The sequence below is a fragment of the Tinamus guttatus genome, unplaced genomic scaffold, assembly GCF_059628265.1.
Source record: "Tinamus guttatus ecotype Peru unplaced genomic scaffold, ASM5962826v1 Tinamus_guttatus_pri_ptg000115l, whole genome shotgun sequence".
NCBI lineage: Eukaryota > Metazoa > Chordata > Aves > Tinamiformes > Tinamidae > Tinamus > Tinamus guttatus.
The window spans coordinates 5,423,289-5,451,267 of NW_028288649.1; the positions used below are offsets into that span (position 1 = coordinate 5,423,289).

At 40.5% G+C, this 27,979-nt stretch overlaps 1 protein-coding gene across 1 annotated transcript; it reads right to left on the minus strand.

Annotated features, from left to right (window-relative positions):
• Positions 1–935: 935 nt before the first annotated feature.
• Positions 936–27,341, minus strand: GPD1L (glycerol-3-phosphate dehydrogenase 1 like). Its single transcript, XM_088521134.1, has 8 exons — positions 27,217–27,341; positions 21,941–22,118; positions 20,496–20,636; positions 16,628–16,766; positions 15,523–15,635; positions 6,439–6,672; positions 5,910–6,016; positions 936–1,644 (listed from the first exon to the last, which is right to left on the minus strand). The coding sequence occupies exons 1-8, from the start codon at positions 27,267–27,269 to the stop codon at positions 1,548–1,550; spliced, it is 1,062 nt and encodes a 353-aa protein (XP_088377260.1). The 5' UTR covers positions 27,270–27,341; the 3' UTR covers positions 936–1,547.
• Positions 27,342–27,979: the final 638 nt, after the last annotated feature.

Genomic DNA, 27,979 nt, shown 5'->3' on the forward strand with positions numbered 1-27,979 from the left:
GAAGGTAGTCACTTCTGATAGCGCTCAGAAGTCTGGACTGGATGCTCAGGCTGTCAAGCTCTGTGAACCTCAATGCTGCAAGTGTGACTCCACTTTTTATGTGCCTAGCATATGTTTTACCAAAAAGTTTACAGTTCAGTATGCAAACTGCATACTTTTTTTGCTGTTTGTAAAGAAAAGAGAGAGAAAAAAAATCATCAAACTTCTCTTGCATCAAGTCAACAAAAACAAATTAAAAAAATCAATCTGGTGCTGACAGCTGAACATCACAAGTTCTCTGATAATAACTCAAATTTACCTTCTTGATAAAGCAAAAGTACCTAAAAAAACCAAACTGAGGTACCTAGCGTAGAGGAGAAGGAGGCCTTTGAGGAGCTTTCAGGGCTGGTCACCAGACTTGAGCAAGAACCCACCGCATTTTTTTTCCCAGCACAAGAGCAGCATCAGGACCCATCACTTCTCTGTGGAGGCTGCTTCAAGGCTGCAGTCCAGCAGACGTGCCAGCCCCTGGCAGGCACAGACAGGGATGCACTCGGCCCACGGGTGCACAGGCCTCTTGGCAAGACCAGCACGAGCTACCAGGGAACATCTCAAATGTTCCTTGGACTGTCATGCGCCTGAGGCTTAAACTAGAAAAAGAGAGCAACAGTTGTGATGAGTGGATATCCCAGGAGCGTCCTTCCCCACGCTAGCTATGCCAAAAAAGAACCGTAATTTGGATAGCAATAAGACAAAGCCCCAGGTCAAAATCTCCCACTTGTTTTTCTGGATTGGGATTCTAGAGGATCGTAACAACCAGGAACAGCAAGAGAGAAATGCAGAAATACAAAAATGCAAGGATTAAAAAGCAGAAGGGGAGGCAATGATCCCCCTCTAGCGATCCCTTTAAAACAGTATACTTAAAAACTTTAAATTCACTTAAAAATCGCTTTCAAAATAGTCTGATAGTTTGAGACTTCCAAAAATCATGATACGGTTCAATGGAGGTCATTAAAACATCACTATAGCCTTGTGAATACCTGCCACCACTTGTTTCCATTAATATTCCTTAAAAGAATAAAAACATGCAAAACATCCAAATTTCAATATGTATACACAATAAAAATGAATAGTAATAGAAAAACTCCTTATAGTTCAAGGTGACTGGCTTGATTCAGCCTCCATTAAAACTAGTGGAATTCTTCCCACTGCATCCAGTGGATTTTGGACGGGGCCTTAATGAGAGACGAGCAAATATTGTCTTACATTGTCAGACCACACAGGCAGTGCACTTGTGTAGATACACTAGGTATATAGTGCAAGTGTCGAACTGCTTATCTAAAAGCAGTTGTTTTAGCCAGCAAATGACAGTCACCAAGCCAACGCGACATGCGATGCCAAACTAGGCTGAAAACCAAACAAAAAACCCCAGCACCCCCTCAGACACATTCATGTTGTTACAGTTGCCTAGTGAGCCGCTTTGTATGAAGCTTAATGATACATCCACTTGAACCCAAATACAAATTGGAAAGGCAGAAAGCTGCGTTAGTACAATGGCCTGCTTGATTTTATATGTGCTCTGGGTGACTTTGAAGGCAGGATATCATCTCTTTGACAGGCTTCCCTTCATAGCAGATTTGATATACAGCAGTGAATAGTGGAAACCTAAGGAAAGAAGAGAGGAAGCAAATGCAGCATAAGATTATTTCCCTCATTTAACAGGATATTATAAAATAAAATAGAAGGGAAGAAGGAAAAAGAGACTGAAAATCACTTTCTCTTTGTATTTGTCAAGTATTCATGCTGGGTTGAAAAATGTTGAATAAATAAGACCCTACACACATCCCTAGAATCAATCACTCTCTCAAAAGCCTAGCTAGATACAACAGAGACATTCATTATGTAGAGCACAACCATTAACTTATTTAAAGAAAATGAAAAAGAAAAAAAATGCTTGCATCTTTCCTTGATAATCTTATTGCAGTACTAATCTATGGACAAAAAAGATGACTGGCCTGTCAGTTAAATATTATCTCTCAACAATAATTTGATAATGTAACTGCAAAATATGAAAAAGATACAGGAAGAATTTGAAGGTCAAGTTTTTAATGACAAGAGCATAAAATTAAAAAATGGATTTTGAAATACTAAATTCAAATTCTTTTTTTCTTTAAAAAAAATGGCTACTTTTCCAACAAGTCCCAAATTATTCAAGCTTCTTTGATAACATGAAAGGTTATTACAACCAAGACACTTTACAGCAATTTCATTAATTTTTTGACCTTCACTCAGCCTGGACAGTGAGAACCAGACAAGTCCAATTTTCAGACAGAGATTGGTGGATTTTAGGGATTAATTATCTATTCACCTACATAAATATGCAGTTTCAGTGTGACTTTATCTACTCATAAATTCTGGACAAAAGCACTAACTTATTTTGACTGAATAAAAAAATAAGGAATACTGACTATGCAAAAATAGTTAATGATTTGAGTGATTCAAAACAGATCTGAAGCAGGCGCTTTCGGCTTTTCCTCTGCAAAGTGATCCCATCCCTCAGCCTGTGCTACACGAAGCAGCTCTGGTGCCTCCAGCCAGCTCTGAACTGTTCCATGGAGCAGTCCCTCTGCTCACATGTGGAGATGTCTCGGGAAGAAGCAGAATGCACCACAAAGCAAGGAGCAGCCCAGTCAGGAGTCCCCTCGCAGCACAGCGAGAAGAGCACCCTCGCAGACAGATGCAGGATTCACACCGGGGAGAATGCAGCACTGCTCAATACCAGGCAAAACAAAATGTGCGGGAAGGCACAGGATTGCAAATTTAGTCCTTTGTTTCCATGGCTTTTCCTACAAGTGCTTCAAAATGAAGTGTTGTATTTTCAATTATCAAAAGCATTTTGATGTCCTGCTATGAAATGCAAGCCCATTTGTTTGTGGAAAACAAGACAAAACCAGCAGAGAGAGCAAATATTATTTCAGGTCAATCCAACTGACCTTCGATTTTTGTTTTATTTCAGCAGTGGAATCAATAGTAGCATATAGCCACACAGCTCTTGTTTCCAACCCAATGCTACAATAGTTAAGTTGCAAAGACTTACTAGAGAGTATGTAGAAAAAGTAATTACACAAATAGTTTGCATTTCTTAACAAGGAAATGGTTGGGGAGAAGCTGCATTTACTTTTAACATAAAAGCTTAAATGTGGGGACTAAAATCAAAGGTGGCAGGCCTGTGTGAGGTTTGTGCTGGAGTCAGCCACAAAACAGACCACGCACCTTACAGACAAAAGCAAATTTCACGTTGCTTTAGACGCACTACTGCAAAGTAGCAGGGAACTCGGAGAGGGACCACTACCTTGGATCACATCTCAGCATGTAACTCCTGCTGCTCACCGCGGAGAACATCACCGGAGCAGCGCGTGGCAGCGGGAGAGGCGCTTCCAGCAGTGCTACTCCACGGTGTGCCGCGCTTCACGCAGCCCAGACGGAACCACGGCCGGCTGCGGGACCCGGCAGCAAACTCCCAACGTGCCTTAGGTCAGGGTGCAGCAGGAGGGTTAGTGCTACAAGCGGTGCTGAGATGAAAGACTGAGCGGTGCAGCCAGGACTGCAGCAAACAACGCCGGGCACCAAGCCTGCTGCCAAAGTGCCTCTGCTGAACCTTGCTCACTTCTATGTATTCCTGCGCAACCTTGGGGCTCTACTTGCAGGATGAGGGAATGAAATTTTACTCTTTCTTGACTCTTACCTCTGCACTTCAAAACTATTACTGTGTTTTAAGGCAAAGCTATTTTCAAAAAATAGCTTGAGAGTTACTTTCAAAAATCTTGTTGAGACCTTTCATGAAAAAATGGTTCAGGCTTGGTAGATCAAATGGAAATGAGTAACTCTCCTATTCCACAGCTTTCATTAAAAGCACAACCCAACTAAGTGCACTACATGGTGTGGGATGGAACAGGGAAACAAAACAAAACAAAAAACAAAACAACAACAAAAAACCACAAACACAGACACCTATTTTATTTTGGGTATCATAAACAGGAAAGACTAAAGTCATCATTTTAATAAGATTTTTCTGCAGATAGCTAAATTGCTATACAAGGCAGTGACAGGATTTACTCCTAAAGATAATATTAACATTATCTTTATTTAATTTAATGCAGATGCATTAAAACTAGATTTTTAAAGCTGCTTTGAAGGGGAAAAAAAAAGGTATCAGGGGTTGGTCCTCTGACTGGGAAGTCATTGATTTTTCAGTTCAGCTTGATCTGCGAAGAGGAAGAGATGCATCCCTTAATCTCATCGATAGACAACTGTGTATGTGGCTTCAGGAACCATGTATGTGTTGACTAAAATCATAGATAGAATCATAGAATGCTTAAGGTTGGAAGGGACCTCTAAAAGCCATCTAGTTCAACCCCCCTGCACATGGAGCATGTGGCACAGGGTGGCATCCACGTGGATTTTGAAGATCTCCAGAGAAGGAGACTCCACAACCTCTCTTGGCAACCTGTTCCCGTGCTCTGTCACACTCACTTTTAAGAAATTTTTCCTTAAGTTCCTGTGGAACTTTTGGTGTTCCAGTTTGTGGCCATTACCTCTAGTTCTGTCAGTGGCCACCAGTGAAAAGAGGGCAGCACCATCCTCCTCACTGCCTCCCTTGAGGTACTTATAGACACTGATTAGATCCCCTCTCAGCCTTCTCTTGAACAAAGACAAAAAAGGCAGGATAACTTCCTTTATTTCAGGCCATGCACACCCCCTCACATGGAATCACAGAATGGTTGAGGTTGGAAGGGACCTCTAGAGATCATCTAGTCCAACCCCCTGCTCCAGCAGGGACACCTGGAGCACATGGCACAGGGTGGCATCCAGGCGGGTTTTGAAGATCTTCAGAGAAGGAGACTCTGTTCCAGAGCTCTGTCACTCTCCCAGTAAAGATGTTCTTCGTCACATGGAGATTAAACTTCCTGTGTTTCAACTTGCACCCATTACCCCTTGTCCTGTCACTAGCCACCACACGGAAGAGTTTGGCCTCATACTCTTTACATTCACGCCTCAGGTACTTCAACATGTTGACCAGATCTCCTCAGTCTTCTCTTCTCTAGACTAAACAGGCCCAGCTCGCTTAGACACCTCACAAGATAGATGCTCCAGTCCCTTAATCATCTTTGTGGCCCTATGCTGGACCCTCTTTAGAAGCTCCATGTCCCTCTTGTACTGGGGAGACCAGAACTACCCTCAATACTCCAGGTGCGGCCTCAGCAGAGCTGAGCAGAGGGGCAGGATCCCCTCCCTCGATCTGCTGGCAACGGTCCTCTTGATGCAGGCCAGGATCCCAATGGCCTTCTGCCTGCCCCCCCTTCCCCCCCACAATCTAGACAAGGAGATGGTAGTTTTATCCCATAACAAACTGGAAGTCACATAAGGAAAGAGAACTGCAGCATCAAGCTAGAACTCCTGTAGACAGACAAAGCCACTTTATCCAGCAGATCACCTGTACTGCTGCAACAAAACCCCGCTTCCTTGGGAGATAGGCAATTAATTTACTACTATGAAACAGGCTATAGAGCATCCTTACAAGGCTCTAAGAAGCTTCGCTTTTGTTTTCATGTATTTTATTCACTTCACATTTCACACACTCTGCTATCCCTGTGATACGGGGAGGCCACCATACATTCTCCATATTCGTGAAAAGTCTTCCATTTTACGCCATGCTATCAGTTCAAGCAGAAGTGTATTAAAACAAATATTATTTTCCATTTTATTCATTATTCCCGTGTTTTTAACTTGGGACTAAACTGCTTGTGTTATAGTGATTTGCTTTTCAGTCATTATTTTCAGGAAAATCTCAAGTTCAGGAAAGCGAAAGCAGTTAAGAAAATAAAAAAAAGGGAGAGAGGAAGAACTTGCTCTATTTTTTTCTTACTCACTTTTCTACCATTCCTTTCTGCTTGAGGATGCGATACACTTCTGCAGAAGTCTGCGGTCCTTGCAGTTTCTGACCATTCAGCATTTCTTGCTCCAATTCTTCAATAGACTAAATAACAAAGGGGGAAAAAGAAGGAAGAGCAAAAAGAGAGTTACAATGGCTTTTATACTCTGGATGGAAAAAACAGGTGTATTTTGAGGGGTGTATTTTCCTGCCTCAAAAGCCAAACTGGGGAAAAGGCTGTGTCAGCGAGTGAGCAAACATGTCACTTGTATTCCCCTTTTAAATGGTCTCCTTATTGCATCCAAATCTCACACATCTCTTTCTCCCTCCTCTGTTTCTTTTGTAAACATCTGTCCTTTTAAAATACCTTTCCATGGATTCTAGCCTTGTAACACTCAAGAATGAGAGGAAAAAGAAGGGTGCTCACTAAGCACAGCTACCGTGTCTCAGGTCACCATATTATGACTTCAAGAAAGCAGGGGCACCAGTGCTTGCAACAAGGGATTTTTACCCAGTGGATAAGCTACCTTTCCAGTTTTAACAAACGCTTCTGCCACCCGTCGATTCCGGCCACCATAGCACGTTGTGATAAGATCGGCAACTCCGCAGCTTTCCAGGAAGGTGGCAGTAGACACCTGTCCTTTGCAGAAGATTCTGGCAAAGGCAATCATCTCCATTAGGCCGAGGCGAATAACGGCAGCTTTGGTATTGTCTCCACAGCGAAGGCCATCGCAAAACCCAGCTCCTACTGCCACTATATTCTAGAGAGAAGAGGAAAAAAAAATAGGAAATGAGTCAATTACTGTTTAGAGAATCCCAGAAGACACTAATGAAACAGAATGTAAGTATCCTTAAGAACTGCATATACAGCTATTTATGAGATAACCTTAAAATAAAGTCTTATATTCGGAAAGTATTTCCAAGGACAAAAGCATAGTTAAAGCTTTGAAAGAAGCTGCCCTGCAGGTGATGCAACTATTAGCATTGACTAGGACCAGGTGAAACTGCGTCCAAACAAGGTTTGCCTAGATTCAGCTAATCCTCTCCGGAGGCAGGGGTAGAGCTACACTTGAGCCTCAAACCTCAAGCCTTATTTTCTTTGTGATTAGAGCAAGACTGGATCTTAGAAATGTTTGTTCTCTTTCATGCTAACATGGTGTGTGGCTAAATTCAGCTAGTCTAATAATAGGATTCCTCCCTTTTAAATACGCAGAGTTCTTAGACCCAGAAGGTTTAATAGAGGGTTCCCTGGAGGTTCATGGCACACTGAGACCTTTCCTAAGCACAAAAAGATTCTCTCCATAGACCTGGCTACATTCCTCTAGAAAGAAGGCACTGTTTCTTCAGGACCAAGGAGCTGTACAGTCCCTTCTTTGGCTTACAAACATAAAAGGTAGATCAGTTGTGTGACTTTAGAACAAAATGACTGTAAAAATCTTTTTCTTGACTGAAAAATAACAAGATAAGCCACCAGGAGGCAAAGCATAATTCACCCATCCTCCTCCCAAAAAACTCCAAAAGAGATGAGGCTGTGAGGGCCTGGTATAGCAGACAAGGAAGAATGTGGTAACATCTTTCTGCATCACTAACAGCAGCAGCCACCTCAGCTCAAACCAGAGGATATCCAAGGGCACTACCAGTCCTGGAACTGTAACTTGCTGAAGCAGCAGCGGCAGCACTGGGAAGCTGCTAATGAAGGCAAGACTGTTAACAGCTGGTTTTGTTCCCTCTGTTGGATAAGGGGACCCAAAGGCCGCAGGCAGCCATAGCGCAGTGAGGCTGATCACGACGAGGTGCCTCTCGCCCACAAACGGGGCCAGGGGACGAGTCACTGCTTTCTGAGCAGGCAGCTGAGGTGTAAGGTGACCCTTTGAAACTGTGCTCAGAAGTGCAGATATGAGGCATGACAGCAACAAAAGATGATCAGACCTTTAAAGCTGTCACTTCAGATCATCTTGGCTTAAATCTTCACTTTGATGATTCAGGCAAAATGTTTTTACATGAGACACCTTCGCTAGGGCAACAGGCCATCACCTCCAATACCTTTTCACATGGTGGTAAGAAAGTTTTCAGGTTGGATAACCCATTTAACTGGAACTTTCATGGATCTGAAGTCTGAAGTATTCAGTACTTGGATAAAAAAGAAAATAGTCTTATTGCTGAGCAACCTCTGGACATTTTCCATGCACTTCTCAAACACTCCAGCACTACATAAAGCTTCCTCTTCCCTCCAACTTTGCCTCCGTTGACTTTCCTTCCCACTTTCAAAGCAGCCTGTCCTACCACGACTTACAGTATGATTTGGCCCAAGGCACTTTGCTGTATGTTTCTACCTGCTGCAACGTTTGCCTTTAGAGCAAGGGAAATTCTGTTTCAAGTAAGTCCTAGGCAGAGCAGTCACTTGTGAGAAAATGGGGTGAGGAAGGAGGGAGGCTGAGATCCAGCTCTGAAACACTCAGCTCCTCTTTGTACAATGCCCCCATTGTATGTTCTTACACACAGTTTGCAAATAATGAGCAAATATTTTCTACAACACACACCCATGCCTAAGAGAGTATTATATCCTGGCCAATATAACCCTTAGGCCAAAATTACTAATTTACATACTCTCTCACCTAGTTTCATATAAATCCTTGAAGAGTCTAGAGATCTCTCTATTCTGTTTAACATATTGTAGACATCTTGATTATACCATATCAACTGCTGCACCTTACTGGAGGGGAAGTCTCTCATTTTAAAATAAAAGGAAACAGAAACTTCACACACCTGAGATGGAGTCTGCCCCAAATGAAACACAATAAAACATTCCTCAAGCAGCCTGATACCTTAAACCTCCCTGGGTGCATGAACTAAGCTGATTTTGTTTCAGGAAGACGCACAAGTGAAGGCTTATGCCACTGTACAGACCCTCCGAGAACCAAACCAGGGAGGAGGAAATCACACTGCCTTTTAGCCTAAGCACCCTTGCTTTACCTCCTGCCTCCGAAGTGTATCAGGCCCACCTCACAAGCACAGGTCAGTGCATGGGTATTAAGTTGAGATGTGCTTGATTCAGCTGCTGAGCACAATCAATACCTGCAACCTCATGGCCCTACATGTTCCTGCGGGTTCCTTCCTCTGACGCTCAGAAGCGCTGGGCAGTGCCAGGTCACTGTCTCTTATTCTGAACAGTAAGTGGAAAAGGAGAGTGTACCTGATGAAACTCAGGTTTATGGCAGTTGGAGCCTCCAGGAGCACAGCTTCAGCGTTTCCTACATCTCAGTCCCAAATATATTTAGCTGTTTGAGTCTCGTTGTGTTCAGAGAAGTAGGATACTCTTGCAAGTAAAAGACAACTGGATCAAAGATATCCAACTACATTAACAGTTTTTCCTCCTAAGTGAAATAACCTGCAAGCTCCGAGTTTTGGCTAGTTGGTCAAACTGAAGAAGGATAATATCTCACTGTCTTTTCTTAAGGCTGTTCAACACCTCCCTTCAGTATTTTCTTTTTAGCTCCTATAACCTGGAGAAGCTTCAATCATCGTTTGCTATAGTAAAGATTATATTTTGCTGTAGTTTTCCAATATTAAAAGACTCTTATCTAAATTCATTCACATATTTTAGAAAAAGAAATGGGAAAAAAAATTCTAACTCAGAGGATTCCAAGCATCCACTAACATGTTCTTCTTGGAGAAAATGGAGAGGTGTTTGTTAAAAATTTGTTTTGGCCACACCAAGGGAAGATGGATAAAAGGTTTTCAGAATCTTACATATTTCCACAGACCAAATTTTAAGAATTAATACTCTAGATTGGTCTAGTTTGAATCTGCTGCAAAAAGTTCACTTGATCTTGCAAGCAGATTAACTGATCATAACTCTTCTTGGCATTAAAACAAACATAAACAATGAGGAAATGTAAGTTTTCACTTGGGGAAAAAAAAAATAAAAGTGCTCAGATGATGGGTTCCACATCCCTTTCGGCTTTCATCTCCAAACCCAAAACAGAAATATCTCGAACTTTAGCCCATCTATCAAGAATTTAAACTAGAAGTTCAACATTAACACCATCTCTGACTTAAAGGACAAGTAACATCTTCCTCATGGCAATATATTTCAAAGTATTTCTCAAGGAATAATAATATCATTCTTTCCATTTTACATAGAAGAAAAACAGAGCTAGAAAAGGGAAGTGGTAGAGCTGTGAATAACAAGAGTATTCCCTCTTCTTGATGCCCCCACTATACCATACCACCTACTCACGATTAATAAGGTCAAAATAAATTTTGAGAGACTCCTGCTGTCACAACAAGAATGATCCTTTCATATTGTTGACATTAATAACTTCACTTACCCTACTGCTGAGGATGCATTTAATTATTTAAGAGATGTCAGCTTCAAGTACCATCTGCTATCTATAATATTTAATCAGCATTCCTATTAAAGTAAAGCAGAAATATGCTGAACGCTATCATTGCCAAAGCCTACACCTGAATTTACAAGAGTTCCTGCAAATGCAATGGGTTTATATTTGTGCAAGAGAAGAGGCAAATGTTGACATATACAACACGGGTGGGGGATAGAGGGCCCGGTAAGCAAAGGTGATGTAGTCTGCAAATAAGTTTGTTGTTCTAAGCTTCAAAAACACTGTCACAACCATCCCCAAATAAAAGCAACTCAATGTTCCTTTTGGCCTGGGGGATTAAGAGCACTCAAAACCATTTTACACTTGAGTGAATACCTTTCTCCCATCTTGGCATCAGCAGCTTTTTTTATCAGGACATGCATCCTGCAATCAAGAGTCATCCAAGTCATTTTTATATTGCAAATGTTTTGAAACTTTTAAAACATTTTGCAGGACATTTGACTTTAGCAAATCTAATATTCAAAACCCAGTGCTAGTCTGAATACTAAATACTCCAGAGCTAGGACAGAACTCAGTTATTTTATCATTGGGATGTTGATGCTAAACTCAAAAATAAAACAAACAAACAAACAAAAAAAACAAAACAAAACAAAAAAAAAAACCCAAAAAACCAAAAAAACAAAACTGTTGCCAGGCAGTGCTCAGAGCATGCTTCTGAGTTAATGAGAAAAACTGTCTTCTCTTTGCAGCTCACCTGGTATAAGCAAGCCAGAGGTCAAAAATGAAAGGTCAGTTGATGCCAGCAGGCTACTGAGACCGCAGGCTCTACTGACAGATTCTCCCACACAGGGTCAGTGCTCAGGAACATCACTTCCAACTTAACAGTCTTATTCAGTTTGCAGCAATAAGTTTGCGGAGTGGTTATGCAGACGGCTCGAGAGACTGTTTCTCAGGCCATTCTTACCTCTCCATGATTAAATGGATCAGAGAACCAAGCAGAGGTCTTAATTCACCTGGGACATCCAATCTTCCTTGAAGCAGTATTACAGCTCAACACAGTCCATTTTCTCTCCTGCTTACAGCACGAATTCGGAGGAGCGCCTTGCTTCCACCGTGGCATAGAGAGGTCAAAAGGAAACTCAGCAAATCAAAGACTATCAGCGGGGCTGTCAGAGAAGTTCAACATAAATTGTTTGCCTACTCGTGGTGAACTTGAACAGGAATAATGGATTCCCTTACCATTTAATCTCAGAAAATTGTAATTACCACAATCAACTTTTCTTCAATAGCTGCCAACAATGACTGCCGTAAGCAAGCTTTGCAGGGCTGCCTTTGTAAATAAAAAATGCTGGATTATAAAACCTGGTAAACAACAAAGCTAAGATTCAAAGATGGGTTTGAAGCTCTACTGGGAAAGGCAACCACAATGCTTGCTCTTCTTCCTGTGGTAACTTTCCCTCTGTCTTGATCCTTAACTGCTTCCACAGAGGCACATTTAACTCTTCTACAGCCCTCAGCAAAAGCATTAGGCAGCTGGTGCCAGGCCCCCCAATTAGGTTTTCATTCTGCCTTTCCTCCCACTCACTCAGAACACAGTTACATGGGGTAATTGATTCCAGTAGTGTTTGCACATAAGAGTGCAGCTACACTGAAACTGCCTCTCAAGCACATGGCGAGGTTCATATCAACTCAATCTTGCCGCCAGTCTATGCTGTTTGACATGCTAGTCCACATTTAGGCACAGAATTAAAAACTCCTTAGATACCTCCAAAGGGATAAATCTGAGTCTGTGCTACTCTGGAGTACTGCATCTATAAGGACTTGGGAGCATATTCACACACGAGCTAAGCATACAGCTCTTATGGTGGTGTCCCGACCATTGGACACTTTCTAGAAAGGCCCCAACATTGGCAAACGGCAGCTGAATTCACAGGCACTCTGTAGAGCCATCTGGCCACCCTGAAGCTGAACTATCCAAATTTGAAATTTTATTCATTTTTGATCTCTTGAACCCTTGGAAAAAAAGCCAAGAATGGAATGCAAAACACGCTTCAGTCCTCAAAAAATAAAATCCCTATTAGAGAAGAATATGCCAAGTATTTTTTGTTCCTACAGCCAACAAGTTACTGTAGACAGCTGTTCTCCTGCCCAGTACCATCAAATGTTGTAAAACGACTGCCATTCCCTATTCAATGTCTGAGATGATGCAAGACTGCAGCAACAGTGTTCTGATTTCTGTACCTCAGTACATCTCCACCAGCCCATTGTCAGAAAAATAAACACAGCAAAGGAAGTGGATTTTCCGAGTACATGTATCTCTGAAGAGCAATAAAGCACATGTTCTTTCATGATCACCCAGCTGCAATACCTATTATTACACTCTGAATTTAAATATGCTTCAAAAAACAAAATTTAAATCCTAAAATTATCACTAGCAACAGGAAAAGCTGTGTGCACCAAACACCCTCTTTTACTCTTGTTTTTCCTCTCACTCCCAACCTTTACGCAATCACCAAACTGGAAATTCTCCCTACTTGGAGGAGCTTGCAGAAATAAGGAGTGAAAGCAGTTAAGACTTTCAACAAACACTAGTCTGTCATGACAGAAATACCAGAAAAGTCTCATTTTCCCAAGCTGATATTTACTGAAAATGCAGAAGCCAGGAGAAAATACCGTTTCTCCAAGCATTAATATTCTTCAGAGTATACTAATTCTCATCCTTTAAATACCAATAAAAGAGTTGCTTTTACTCATTTCATATTCAAGAATAAAGTCTGGACTGGGACATGTGCTTGTTCTTTTGTTCTGACACTGCTGTCCTTCTGAAATGCTGTATGCATTGCTATAGAAATTCATGTCAGAAGTCCTTTTTGTACCAGTCCCCTCAGGCAACACAATGTTGTTCTCCTGAAATAAAAACTTCTCCTTTCAGTAAATTAAATACCACTATATTTTGGCATTTTTCATGAGGCAACTTTTTGGTTTTGTAAGGTAACTGTCAGCTGATGAAAGCTACACTTAGGCCTTCTCCCTAAAAATGATCACATGAAAACATGCTTGTTTTTTTTTCCCTGCATTTCTGTTACAAAGATTACCTGAATAATTACATAAAAGGCAACAAGCATATAAAGTGCTTGTTGTTACCAATAATATATAATTCTCTGGCTAATAAGCATGAATAGCTTACAAGAGAAAAAAACTCAGCTTTATGGATTTGGATTTTGCATTTTTTCTCTGCATAGGCAATTAAAAAACAAAGACAGATTCCACAGCTTGGCATCAATATTATACACATTCTCAATGCATTAATAAAATTCAGCAACATTTGAGTTAAAAACAGTGCAGGAAATTGTGTCAGCACAATATTTAAGATAAAGATGACCTCTAGAGATCCCTTCCAACCTTAAGCATTCTATGATTCTATGAAATAGAAAATATTTCAAATGAAAAGTTACTTTAAAAATAAGATTCTAACAAAAGAAATGAGATTAAGAGTCATATATTTGAAAAAAAAAATCATGTATATTAGCATGACTGACCTAGGCCAATTTATACCACTTCATGCCTTTTAATCAAGAAAGAAATTCATAGTAGCTTTAAATAAGCTACTTTTAACTCACCTTTTTTCTTTAGGGCTTTTTTAGAAGCCTCAGGACAGCTGATAAAATATACTGCAAGCAATCCCAAATGCCCAGAGAATATAGAGTAAATACAGCTCTTTTGGGCTAGAGAGTTCACTCTGTAAGTACCAAGAGGAATAACGAAGTAGGATGGAGGAACAAGGCAGGGCTACAAAGAATATACACAAATTTGATCTGCCTACCCTTCCAGACCCAGAAGAACAACTTATCTGGAATTCTCTTATCTGTTTTATACTTTTACAATAGAGTTTGTGTCTGCTGACTCACTTCTGAGTTTGACGGGCCTACTCATCTCCCCTTCAACAGTCTAACTATTTGCAGGAGATTTCTCTGGAAGAAACACTGGTCTGGCACAGAACTCCTCTGTCAATCAAGAATTCAAGCTAGTCAGAAAGCATCAGAGAAGAGTTTGAAGAAAAATATATCTGTAAAATTTTCTGACTAGCCCCTTAGGTCCATACACAGGAATTTATCTCCTGCTGACTTCCCACATCACCACTATAGTATTTTCAAGCAATAGCTATGGAGCCAAATTATGAGCTCCACAGTCTCGAGTACTAATACAATAACTCCAAAACTCTTTACACCAACAGACCATTAGCCCAGTTCACAGGCCCATGATCTCCTTCTACTCAGAATGTCGAATATGACAGCTTGCAACACAAAACCACTTGGAAAGCCATTACACTAAAATTCATGTTATTACAGCTACCTTCCCCTGATTACTGGGAACAGAAATCAGAACCCCTTAGGTTAAAAGCATCATTCTTTGGCTCAGCTTTGCAAGTGAATAGTGTAATTCTGACATAATTTTAACAAAGAAAACAAGACAATGCAAAACAATTATCCAGAAATAAACAAATAAATAAAAGCAAACTATATTATCAACTGTAGCACTAGAACCATCAAAAAAGGTTTCTGTCATAGGTATTAGATAATGTGAACTGCAGTACTATTGGCCGAAGTCCCAAGCTACTAATACTTTCTCTTCACAAATGGCCTATAAATTAACCTGAAGAAAATATCAATATGTTTAAGCTAGGCTTCACTTCCTGGCAGCATCAATTTTGTTAAGGAAAAGAAGTCTGGATGCTTAACTCTGAAATAACCTTTTTTTCTCTTTAAGTCATTTCTGAGTGTGGTTACCTACAGGAACTTTATGCAATATATATCCATAAAATATGAAATAGAGCAGTCCTCATGTCAAGCAAGTCAATGAATAAGGGAATAAACTGGTTAACACACATAAGATTAATACCAACTTCTTTCTTAATATTCTATTATAAACATACTCTTGCACAAAGGAAAAAAGGAAAAAATGGCATTTCCCTTTGGGATTCAAAATGAATTTAGAAAATTTTGACCACTTAGACAAAACAAATGCTTGTTTTGTGACTGCATGCATGCTAAAAGATGTAGGAGGAGAACTTAGGAAACTGTGAGATACAGCTCTAAATGCCAATTCTAAGAACATGTTGCTTTCAATTTCACATCTGGTTCTTCCAGAAATTTGTTATGTATGTTACATAAAATATAATAGATGTAGCCCTACAGATAAAAATACCTACTTGTTTCTATGAGGATCACTTTTCCATCTGTGTAGAAAATCACACCCTATTAATCTTACCTTTAGAGCACCACAAAGCTCAACAGTATCTGCATCATCTACTACAGTTATTCGGAAGTTTGGAGTCTGCAGGAGTTCTTTGAAGAGAAGGCCATTCTCCAAGATTTTGCTGCCTGTTGAGACAGAGAAAGGAAGAATAAAAAAAAGGCAATGAATAATTTATTAAGTATTATTTTTGCTTTTCTTTGCAAGTCAGAATACTTGAAAGCAGAGATAAGGTTGTTCTATCTTTATCCTGAACAGATTCCCTTGTTTTAAATGATTAAGGGTGTGTCTACATCACCCTGAAAAGCTCTGCACTGAATAACTGTGGGTTTCTTCATAATTCATTGCCTGTTCAGCAAGAAAGTCTAAAAAAAAAATCTACTAATTCTCTATACTCTCCCTTTTCTTTAAACCTTTCTCTTTTAAAAAAAGTTAATAATAAAACAAAGGTAAGTTGAAAATACTATAAGCACATTTCTATCAATTATTTTAAGGTCAGTTTTCAAGAGAAATATGTACTGATAAAGGCAGTTAAGGATATTTTCTTAATGGGCGTACTGACAATGGCAGCTAAGCTTCTGTGCATGGCAATTCAAACATTCAAAAAGAGATGTAATGCAAAACTATGTGTAGGATTGGAGAGAACTAGTTATTTTAATAATTTTAAAAGGATTACGGTAAAAAAAATAAAAGAAGCAATTTTTTTAAAAAAGTAAGATATATAGAAAGATACCATCTATGACTAGAACACCTGAGCTGGAATATATAATCATTTATCCAAATAAAGCACCCAGAAAAAGAAAATCTTCAGCACAGCATTAACATAAAGCTATTTAATATTTGGAGGATGATAAAACGCATGCTTAGTATTTTACCTGCAAGGGTCTGCTAGTCTCATTACTGAGACTATGAATTGCATTTCTCCATCTCCCTCTGCTCCCAGTGGTCTCCCAGTACTTTGTGGAGTGTAAACATTCTAGGAACTCAACATTAAAACAAGGCAGACCCCACTGTTTCTGCTAACAGCTGATTAATGTTGAAAACTGAAATGTGAGCTACTGGATGCGCAGTTCCGAGCACAGGAGCATATTTTAAGCATTTCAATTACCCGGCACATTACCTATTGTGGTTTCACAGAACTTCTCCGCTGCCACCTCATTGGCAATGTTGGCTCCCATGAGCACACTGATGTCTATCTCCACCTTCTCGCGAATGATGTCGGAGATCAGCTTGAGTCCCTCTGGCCCTTCATCTATTCCCTGCAGTCAACATCAAAGCCAATTACTAAAAAGGCCTTAGACATAGCATAGAATAAGAGCACATCACTATTGGCTTTGCCCACAGGTAGGCACTACAACATGGTCCATTCAGATGAGGACTGAAGGTGACAAACTTGTTGGCAGAGACATCCACGAGATGCTTCTGCTAGTACTGTAACCTCTTGAAGATGCCTTCTTATATGAGGTAGCATCTAAAAATCACAAATACTGGCTCTGTTGTTCAAAATCTCAGCTGGTTGAAATCAATGTGTGCCTTCTAACAACTAGTGAAGAATCACTGAAATACCAATTGTGAATCAGCCCTGCACTTGGATCTCAAGTTGGGCCAAAACTCACCAGATGGCAAACCAATGGCTTTTCTTGAAAAGGGGAATCTGAATTAAAATGTCAGAGAGATTCCCTTGTGTATAAGCCCACAACAGCTTACTAGCGGAAAGACAACTTAATCATCTTGAAGAATACTACAAGTTGAACGAAAGTACACAAATATGAAAGCTGAACTGAGAACACTTTCATGTGTAAGTACATTTAAAACTTATACTTACAAATTACCCTTCACAAACTTTATAGAAAGTGAAAGCAGGTGCACAAAACAGGAGTTCAGAAAAAAATGCCCCAGAGATTAATACTGGAATGGATGGACTCTGGTGCTCTGAAGTGCCTGGATCAAAGATTCTGAGAGAAGCCACCTCCTTCTCACAAGACCCTTCCTGCCGCCTAGCTAAATGCAGATTTCTTTTGTGCTTTGAAAGCCTGGGAAAAGCAGACAGGGAAGCTATCTGAAGCTACTGATATGGTCTCCATTTTTTTCCCCAAAGATGGCTTATATAACCTTCTATATAGTAATATTTAGAATGTTTGTGAGGAGGGATGTATATGGCAATTTCAAATTAAATTATACAACTTAAAGGTTAAAAGGCAGTGTGATCTGCTACTACTTTAAGATATACTCACATACACACATATATATGTGTATACATGCACACACATTTATTTAATCAAATGGCATTTCAGGCAGCACTCCTTAAAGCAGCCATTCCATAAAATGTAAGCAGGAATCGATGCATTTCTGTATTATTTTTCAACTACAGTTCTTAAGACACAGCTCTGCCTTCTCATCTTTTATGGCCCATATAGAAAGAATCTGAAAGCAAGCAGATATACCTGTCATGTTTTTCCCTAATAGTGCTAATGATGTCCCTGCAAAATATCTATAAGACTTCTTCCCCATCCTCCTAAGCAGGCAATTAATAAACACCACATACATATTGGAAACAATTCCCAGCATGTGACTATACACACCTCAGCTATTCATGCCAGGGAAAGGCCAGGGATGCTTGGGTGCCAAATTCAGCTCTCCTAGGAAACAGATGCAACTTCTGACAAATTCAAGGAGAATTGCACCAGTTTCTGCCAGAGCCAAATCCAATACTGGATGACAGACAACAGGGAAAATAAAAATCAAGTCTCCAATATGGGAATTTCTACTGGGCAGCAATGCTCCCAGGCAATGCAAGCCCAGGTCAGGAGTCTTACCACCTGAATCCTAACATGCCCGTCAGGGTAATGCCACGGACCCGCATGCTGGTTGATGGAAAGGAGACCAGCATTTGGGTTGTCTGAAGTGTATTCTGAGTGATGGTCACAACCCTGAGTCCTACACTCTCTTCTCTACTGCATCATAAGCTGCACGCAAGTGAGACTCCGTTCTTCTCCCATAATAAATTATTTGTTAGGTTTTGGCAGATATTGGTGGTCAGAACATATGTAAAGTATCACAACTGCAAATGTTTCAATGGGAGCACAGATTAAGCAGTAAACATCCTTATTTGACAAAGCTTCAGTTTTATTTTCATATATTAGGCTCTGCTTCAAGATTTGATTGCTAAAAAAAGGAGGGAGGAGGAGGCTAAAAGAGTACATACTGCTAATTTGCCAAGCAACATCTGATTTAGAGAGCAGAGAAACAAAGGTGTCACCAATGACATTTTTAGGAGAGAGCTGCACTTTAGCTGCCAAGTTAACTTCAGTAGCTTTAGTGCCAAGCGTAATGAGATGAAGGCTGTTAAAACTCTGGTGAGAAAAGTACACACAGAAAAGCTGCAAGAGTAGGAGACAGAATGCATTCCTGCCTCTACCCTTTCTGCTCAATCTCTGGCCTTTCATCTTAGAAGATACATATGCAATTACGCCTTTTGATGAAAGCTGACAACATGTACTTTGCATTCTCCTGCAAAGAAATTGAAAGGCCACGCACAATTTCTTTCAAAAGACCACCTACTGATGCAGAGATGCAATGAGACAGTGGGAGGCTGCCTTGGCATCAATTCAGCTTTGCATGGCAGGTGTTACTACATTTTTATTTTAAATACACTGGACAGAATATGGATTTTTATATTATTATTAAAGACAAATGCTCCCCCTGTTTTAAACATAACCCATTAATTAAGACTCCATTAAAACGCCATAAGCAGTACTCCTGAAGGAATACAGGCCTGGATTCTGAATTTGGAGATTCCAATACAAATCCTCATCTACTCAAGTGATTTCATGAAATAATTATTCCTAGGACTAGAGACAGGAGGACACAGTTCACATGTAGCAAATTAAAGCATTACAGAATAAAGTTTATCTTGAGCTTGTAGAAGAAACAGGCAAAAGCTGGTATCTTCAAAAGCAGTAATGCTTTGACATTTAAGGGTATTCAGGACAGTTGCATCCTTTTGATTTTGATGCTATGCATTCAAGCTCTTTCAGCTCTGCTTTATTTTATCCTTCTACTCCATGAAAACCTTTTTCCAGAAAATGCAGCCAGTGCACTAGGGAAACACATTGCCTTTCCATATATCTCAGCACTACTTCAGGTTAGCACAGACAAAACACAGCACAGCTTAGATGAGCTTAGCCAAAGGAAAGAGAGAAGCTTGTAGCCAGTAGTGATAAAGGGCTTTTTCTTTAACACATATCTGTAAATGGATCATTTGCCAGAAAACACAACAGAAAAGAAAGCTTGTGCTGATAAAAATAAATGGCCTACTCCCAACTAAGTATAAAGCAACAATGAAGAAGCATCTTCCAAAGTTCATGGCAACAACTCATCCTTTGCAGCTAGGCACACAAGGGGCTGGGGAGAGAAACACACCACATACAAGAATTCTCTTGCCACCAAAACTATAAAAGTCCCTGGTGAAACACTTACCCTTATTTTCTACACCTCTACCCCTTCCTGGCTCCCATGCTTAAATTGGTTTATCTTTTTGACTGTGCTGAACAGTCTCTCTTGCTACAACACAATCTTTGACATGAACAAGAGCACTATCCCTCAGCCGCATGGGATTGTCTCAGCAGCTCTTAAAATGATCAGCTGTGCGGGGGGGATGTGCATTAACAACCAGACCATTATCCCTGTGCTCTGCTGTCCACCTAATGATGTGTTTGGAAACAAGTTAAAGATTGGAAAACTTGATGGTGCAAAACATATTCCCTCCCCCCTTCCTTTTAAAGGAAGCTTTGTGAACAGCCTCATTTTCCTCCTACTGCAAACATTAACCTAAAATAACACACTGTATAACAATCCACTAATGGCTGAGAAATTCCAGAGAAGGATTAATGGAACAATCACAGACTTTTGCTATCAAATTCTAAATCATCTGGTTTTAGAAGATTCCACAAAACGTGCTCAGCATTGACATACAGCATTTATTATACCTTTATGAGAGTTATACCAAGAGCTTTCTTGGGTACTCGTCCAGTGATTTCATCGCAGATCTTATGAATGAATTGATGAGGAATGACGAAGACCAGCAAGTCTGCATCCTGCACAGCTTCATTAAGGTTTGGGATAGCAACCTGTACAGTTATGGGAGAGAAAATCCAGATTAAAAAAAATAATACTGTTCACACATGTTGTCGAATATGTAAAAAAAAAAACATTTTGGTCTTCTATAGAGTGCTACAAATTACTGTCCTTCATCACTGAAAACAAGCACTGACACAATCTTCCTACAAAAGCAAAAGATGCTTTTAAACCAACCACTTTATGCCCTCAAAGTAACATCTTTACAGCCACCTGTAATGTTAGTGCAAAGAAATGTATAAGCAAGTGATGGAATTTAAAATACCAAATATGCAAGAATCAAAAACCAACGCGTGACTTAACATTCAAACATATAGTTTGAGTTAGAAAAGATAAAAGAAGCTTCATTCTCTTTAACAAAATAATCTCAAATTTGACATACTACTGCATGCTGAAAAGTTTGGTCCTTGTACACTCAGATTTCTCCTCCACTACTTTTTACACCAGCTATCTTATATTCTCTGTATAGTAATATTTTGTCTATCCTTTAAAAAGATGACTTATTTCCAAATGATCTGCCAGACTCCACTTTTCTAACACGTGATGACCATTTTAAAATAATGGTCAGGTTTAGAATCTGTCAAGAAGCTCAGCCTACTGACAAAAAAAACTACATGAATGAGTAGGTCGTAACCAGCAGAAACCCCATGGATTTCACCTTTAATGTTACAGGCAAAACTGCTCTTCATGGCAATTCATGTTCTCCTGCCCAGAATTTGCTGCTGAACTGTTAGCTGCTGCAGTCTCTGCCTATAGTGCTTTTTGGGCCAGACTCCCTAACCACCCGCTCACCACTCCATTACCCCAACACCAACGGGACGTGGTCCTATCGCTCTGCCCTGCTGGAGGTAGAAATGTGTTGGCCTGTGCATGGTAGAAGGCAACCTAGAACTGGATAAATTGTAAATAATTTTGAGTTCTTCTGCTCTTGTTCTCATCCTACAGCACTTTTTTAAACACTTCCAGAGTATTTGAAGCCTCCTCAATCCTAGTTGACCAGACTGCAACCTTCCAAAATCAAGGGCAAATTTTTATATCAGGCATGGGCAGAGCCCTTACTCTCTTCCTAATTTTCACATTTATGTACATACACAAAAGCTGTAGTAACACAAAAATACCCCCCAAAAAGTTTAATATGCATACTTCAGTAATTTTACTTGTTCCAGATTTTCATCATACAGTTTGAAATATGATAAAACCCAAAGATGTTAACAAAACAAATTTCTACCTCCATTCACAGCACGAGCAAAATTCCCGCAACTCCATAACTAGATCAAATTTATCTTCTCAGCCTTACCACATTATCGGGCAGCTTGTATCCAGGGAGATATTTTACATTTTCATGTTCATTATTTATGATATCTGTCAGTTTTCTCCCATTAATATTCTCCTCAAACACCCACATCTTCACTGTAGAAGCAAACTTCTGCAATTTTTTTACATTATTGCCTATTATTTTGGCAACTGCAGAACCCCTGCAGAAAAGAAAGCAAAAATAATGTATTTAAAAAAATATATAATGTTGTTCTAGAATAAATAGAAATCCACATGTTACTGGACCAATTTTTTTTAACTTTTCTGATCTAGTAAAAAAAAAAAAAGAGTAGAAAAAAATAGAGCAGTTGTTCATGCCTGCTCTTTCTCTCAAACAAATATATCTAGAATACATCGCACTGACACATTTATCAAAAACTTCTACATTTATTTTGTCTTTTTACTGGCTATCCAGTGAGAATTTGGGTAATTTTATTTGCACATATGAAAGGGATTATATATTCAATCCAGTGACAGAAGTTACATGCTATTATTTCATTCTTAATTCATAAACTCATTTTAAAAAACGGATTACTTTCACCTTTAACAAAGAGGAAGTTTTCTTTACTAAGATGACTAAACCATCAATTTTTGCAAATATCAATAGGCATTAAAGACAGGGAGCATTTATATCTTGCATAAATTGTATATATGGTCATGTTGCCAACCTCACAGAATTTAAGCATTGCAATGGTATACTCTGAACTCGCAGACTGACAATGCCATTGCTCTTAGCCTCATTTTCTCTCCAAGAACAGCGCAATGAAGCCTGGAGGATTGTTATCAATTTTACTTGTACTACTCAAGTCTCTAAGCAATAGCGAAATTACTCAGAATTACTGAAGCTACACACAAGAGGAAAAAACACATCTTTCCATTCCAGTAGCCTGGACACTACAGACAAGAAAAAGATGCAATTTAATAAAGCCTATTAATCTAACTCCCTTCCCTTGGATCAGAAAAAAAAAATCATATTTACTTCATAATTACTGATAATCGACTAAGCAGACCATAAAGATTTGAAAGATATAATAAAGATACGCAGAATCACTGACCAGAAGTTTACACATTTCTGCACATTTCCTTGCTTCTTTCTGCTACTAGAACTTTTGCTACTGCGACTTTCAAGTACTTGGTATGTTAAAAGCAGGGAAGGGAAAATGCTGCACACACTTTTTTAGAAGATGAGAGCTCTGCCTTTACAAACATAGCTATACAGGAACACTCCCCTAAATTTACTAAGAACATTGCTTGTAATAAACTTGTAGCTGGCATGTAAACCAAGTAGATTCATTCTGTCGTAAGAGACATATATGGCACAACTCATTGGGCTATATTAAAAATGTCTGCAATCACAGGCCTTCCTAATGTTACTTTCTAAGTAGCAGCAGAAAAAAAATATGTAATATCTGAAGTAGATCTTCAGATAAATCATAAAAACAGTATGTCTTAGAAGGTTAGAATTTATTTCGCCAACAGCACTGCACACTGCAAAACTCCCTGGAGTGAGGGGAGTGGAGGGGGGCGATACGGAAGCCTCCGTGTTTTTTCAGAATAAACAACTTGGTCACAACTAACGCAGCCTGGAAACACCCACATGGCTCCACCTCAAACTATTTTTTTCAAAAAGTTGAAAGAGTAACTGAAGCAACTGAACCTAGATAGCAAGTACATTTTGGCCATTTGATTACATCCCTCCATCAAACTGTCTGAAGAGATCCCTCATGCACTTTGGGCCTGTGAGGCTGGGTTAAACAACCTTAACTTACTAAGCCCCAGTTAAATTGGTCATCTCTCACCAAGCGCATATTCTAGACCACCACACGCACACACTGTGGTTTCCCCTGCAGTGGCAGACAACTCACCAGTTCAATTTTCGAGATTTCAGATATTCACAAATGCAAAGTATTTAATCCACCACACCACAGAGGGTCGCTCAGCAGAAGGTGTTTTGCATTCTTTGAAAAAAGCAAATTCACTACTGCAGATTTATACACAATATAAAATCTGGTTCCTGGGAAATCACCATCTTCAGCTTTGAACTGCACTAAGTATTTTGCGTGCTTAGAGTTGATAAAGGCAAGTATAACTGATTCAGTGACTGTCCAACTGGGATTTTCAAATGGCGTGTCATCATGAAGTTTAACATTGTGTACTTCTTATAACATTTATTATATTATTATTGAATACTGAAATGTCTCGGTTGTCTCTTTTTAAAAAATAATACATCTAATGGTCTTTGAAAAGTGAAAAACCAGCTAGTCTTAGTCTCTGAATTCAAGAAGATTCTCCAGATTAGCTTTTCTGGATTCCCATTTCATTTTATGTTGGAAGTGCTGCTGTAACAATGAATTAGACACAGTCAAGCAACTGACTCTGAGCCCAAGACTTCTCAGATAAGCAAGGTGAAATACAAATTCCCAACACCTGCCAATCCAGTCAACAAGTTCTCTTCTGCATCCCAGAACTCCTCAGTATGAAGTCTGGACTATTCACTGGGATTTCTGGCTCATCTTGCAGTATACTCCTGACACATAACAAAACAAAGGAACTGGAGTTCTTGCCAGTTTAGCTCTAGCAGTAGTAGTTCTAGCAGAATCTGGATTGTGATACTTGCTGTCTGCAGCAGTTCAGCTACATGAGAAAAAACAGACTGCCATTCCCTCATAAACTCTAATTAACCCTAACATGCTCCAAGGGCCTTCTGCCCTTCAGTGTTCACCATCTACTATTCATATTTACCATCCGAGTACCACTGTTGGTCCGCTCTCCTCTCATCAGATTAAACTGCATCAATCTAAAGTGAATCGAGATACTGCCCTCCAATCCCGAGGCTTCAAGGTGTATTTGTGAAGTCCCTCTTCCTGTTGAGGTGGGCCCTGCCTTAAAGCTTTTAATACAATCACGTAACCACCAGATGAGCAGCTTACAGAGGAACACAAGTAGCAAAAAAAAAAAAAAAAAAAAAAAAAAACCACAGCTCCTGCTTTTCTGTGACTCCTGAAGCATCTGTCCTGTCCCGTGATCTTTCATGAGGTGTTAAGAGACCCCTGCCAAGTCACTTCATTGCTAAGGTCACCTTCCCTCCAGCAAACTGACCAAACAAGTTTGACTGGTGGTAGTTTATCATTTGAAAAGATTAGCACAACTGTTCTAAACTGTCCTTGTCCTGCCAAGCTCCTTTAGCCTGTTTTTTGTTTTGTTTTTGTTTTTTTGGTTTGGGATGTAGGCTAAAGGTCTGCAAGAAGGCAAAGGCATTCATACCGTTCATACTGTTATGGGCACTTGTGGAACAAACTTGCCTTCTCACACAGAACACAAGAGTCTCTTGTGGATTGTGGAAAATACAGAGTCTCCAAACTGCTAAGCAAGTAAAGTCCCACTTGGTTCAACTACTTACATAACGACACCTCAGGTATCACCAGTTCATGACATCCAGGCTTCAAAAATATATAACCTTAAAATAACAGTTCTAAGATGCATGTAATTGCTTTGCTTTCCTTCTCATTTCATGCTTTTGAACCTCATAGGCTTTTGTTTTAGGAGCACAGGCCCCAACTGAGTAAGACACTTATGTGCACAAATATGCACTTACATTAACAGAGTCCTGTTTAGTTTAATGGTTACATATACTATTGAGTCCAGCTGCTGTCTTCAGTCAGGATCTGGTGTCTGTCATCCCTCGGACTTGCAGAGGATATCTACCGCTCCAAGAATTGTTTTCAGAAACAAAGCCGTTACACACCAAATCATTTGCTATTTCAAATCTTTTTATTACTTCTGTTTCATCTATCCTGCCACATAATTTTTGCCACATAGCTATCAAATATGAAATCAATTATCAGTCATTTAAAGACATTTATCCTCAAAAGAAAGAAGAAAGCTGAATGCCCAGTAACAGCAGCAACTTCTTTCAATATCACAGGCACGGGCATTTTGTCATCCATCCCTTTGACTGGAGTTTTTCTTGTTAAAAAAGTGATGCAGTAAAGAGAAAACAAAAGACACATGCGCAAGGGCATAGCTAGCAGGTAACCTCCATGAATCTTCCTGCTTCTGGCAAGTTAGTTTCACAACAGCTCGACCATAAACACAGTTAAACTATTTGCACAACTTCTTGCAAGGTTTAAAATGCGGAAGAATGACATCAACACTCCTGGAAGCCTGACAGGCCTAACTACATAACTTCCTTTTGATACACTTTGCAAAGCCCAGGGTTGCCCAGCTCACCTTACAAGCTAGACTGAGGTGAGCAAGAGCCCCAGCACCGAAACAATGTTGGCCATTAAGTCAACAGGCCCTTGGGAAGAAAAAACATAACTCTGCAGTTGCTGATATGTTGAAGTCTGCAAAATAGCACCAAAAGCCAACTGCATTTAGCAGGTATCAAGCCTAAGATTGCTTTGGCAAAACACTGAAGTCCTGTTTAACAACCTGTAGTACCTTGCTCTTGGAACACCAACTCCTCTGTAACGTTAATTGAACATGTAACGTATTGTGTCTGAATGACAAATTCAAAACAGAATTTTATCTAAAATAATATATGCTTAGCATTAGAAATTAGAGTGGCAAATTGTGAAGATACATTTACATAATGCTTTGTCCTTAACTTACACCCTGTAAACAAAGATCCAATGCAAAAATCATGAATAAGGATGATGAAGAAATTGAAAAAGTGGGACAAAGGAGGATTATGCTTGTGGTACTGTTCTCAGAGAAATGATTAGGAAAGCTCTTTCTTTCACTGGACATGACAGTGAGACCATGAGCACATTTAAGCCTAATTATAAGCTCGTGGGAGACAAAAGAAAACCTTGTGTCAAGCCTTCTGTATGCCTCAACATGAGCTATTGAAAAAAAAATAAGTGGTATTCTGAATAACTTGGTGTCTTGCTACTCCTTTTAGAAAACAGAAAACAGCACATTAAATAAATCGAGACATTTGACTGTCAGTTTGGAAGGGCGGTGGGCTTGCTCACCAAGCCCTAGAGCAGCACTGAGTGAGCAGGGACCTGCTTAAAAAAAGCTGTCCAGTGACTTCAGTGTCCGTGCCGGCTGGTACGGAGGAAGCACCCAACAAACACCAGGTCAAAATCACCCCAAAATAACTTTATAGAGGAAGAGCCTGCTGCCTGTAACACCACCCGCGCGGGGCCCGGCACCACCCCGGCATGACCGACCCCCCGCCCCGCTCCGCGGCTTCTGGCGCGCGGGGCAGCCGCAAGCCCCGGGCACACGGCGGGCCAGGGCCGCACTCACCAGTTGCCCGAGCCCACGATGCAGACCTTGAGGGGCCCCGAGGAGAGCGCCATGGCCGGCAGCGCCGCCCGCCCGCGCCCCGCCAACGGCCGCGGCCAACGGCTGCGGGAGGCGGCCACGCGCTCCCCGCCTCCGCCGTCAGCGGCGCCCGCCGGGGCTGCGGCGCCCGCCGGGAAGTGTAGTTCACACTCGCCTCCTTCCTTCCTTCCTCCCTTCTTCCTTCCCTCCGCCCCGCGGCTCCTTCCGCGCTGCCACTCCGGCCGTTACCTTCTCCATCAACGGCAACGGCCGCGCGGCGACGACCGTGAACCGCTAGCCTCGCTCCCACCGCGCAGCGGTCCTCATCCCCCTCAGTGGTGCCGAGGTGCCCGGTGGCCACAGCCGGGTGCCGCGTCCTTAGCGTCAGGGGTTTCTCCTTGCCTGAGGCCGCTCATTTAAGCCATAACTCTATTGCACTTCTTTTGGTGACTCATTTTTCATCTTTTCATGACCCTGTTTCCTTTCCTTTAGCATCCTGTAGCATCACAGAGGAGCGTGCTTGAGCTTCATGAGGAGCTGAGGTTGCCAACCTAGCATATTAAAAAACAATCAAACAACACCAAATAGGTCAGGGCGCAGAGGAGATCTTAATAAGAAAAAAGGAATGTTTTCAAGTACTCTTCCCTCCCAACCCACCATTAGCAAAAATCATGCCGCTCTTCGTCTTCCACGTAGATGTGCTGTTCAATTGGTTTGGTCGACTTTAGACATCTGTGATCATCTA

Excerpts from the sequence above, each read along its gene's own strand:
- GPD1L (XM_088521134.1), bottom strand. The coding sequence starts at position 27,269 with ATGGCGCTCTCCTCGGGGCCCCTCAAGGTCTGCATCGTGGGCTCGGGC. Across the intron at positions 22,119-27,216 it reads ATCGTGGGCTCGGGCAACTG|GGGTTCTGCAGTTGCCAAAA; the intron begins GTGAGTGCGGCC and ends TCTTTTCTGCAG. Across the intron at positions 16,767-20,495 it reads TTGGTATAACTCTCATAAAG|GGAATAGATGAAGGGCCAGA; the intron begins GTATAATAAATG and ends TGTTGACTGCAG.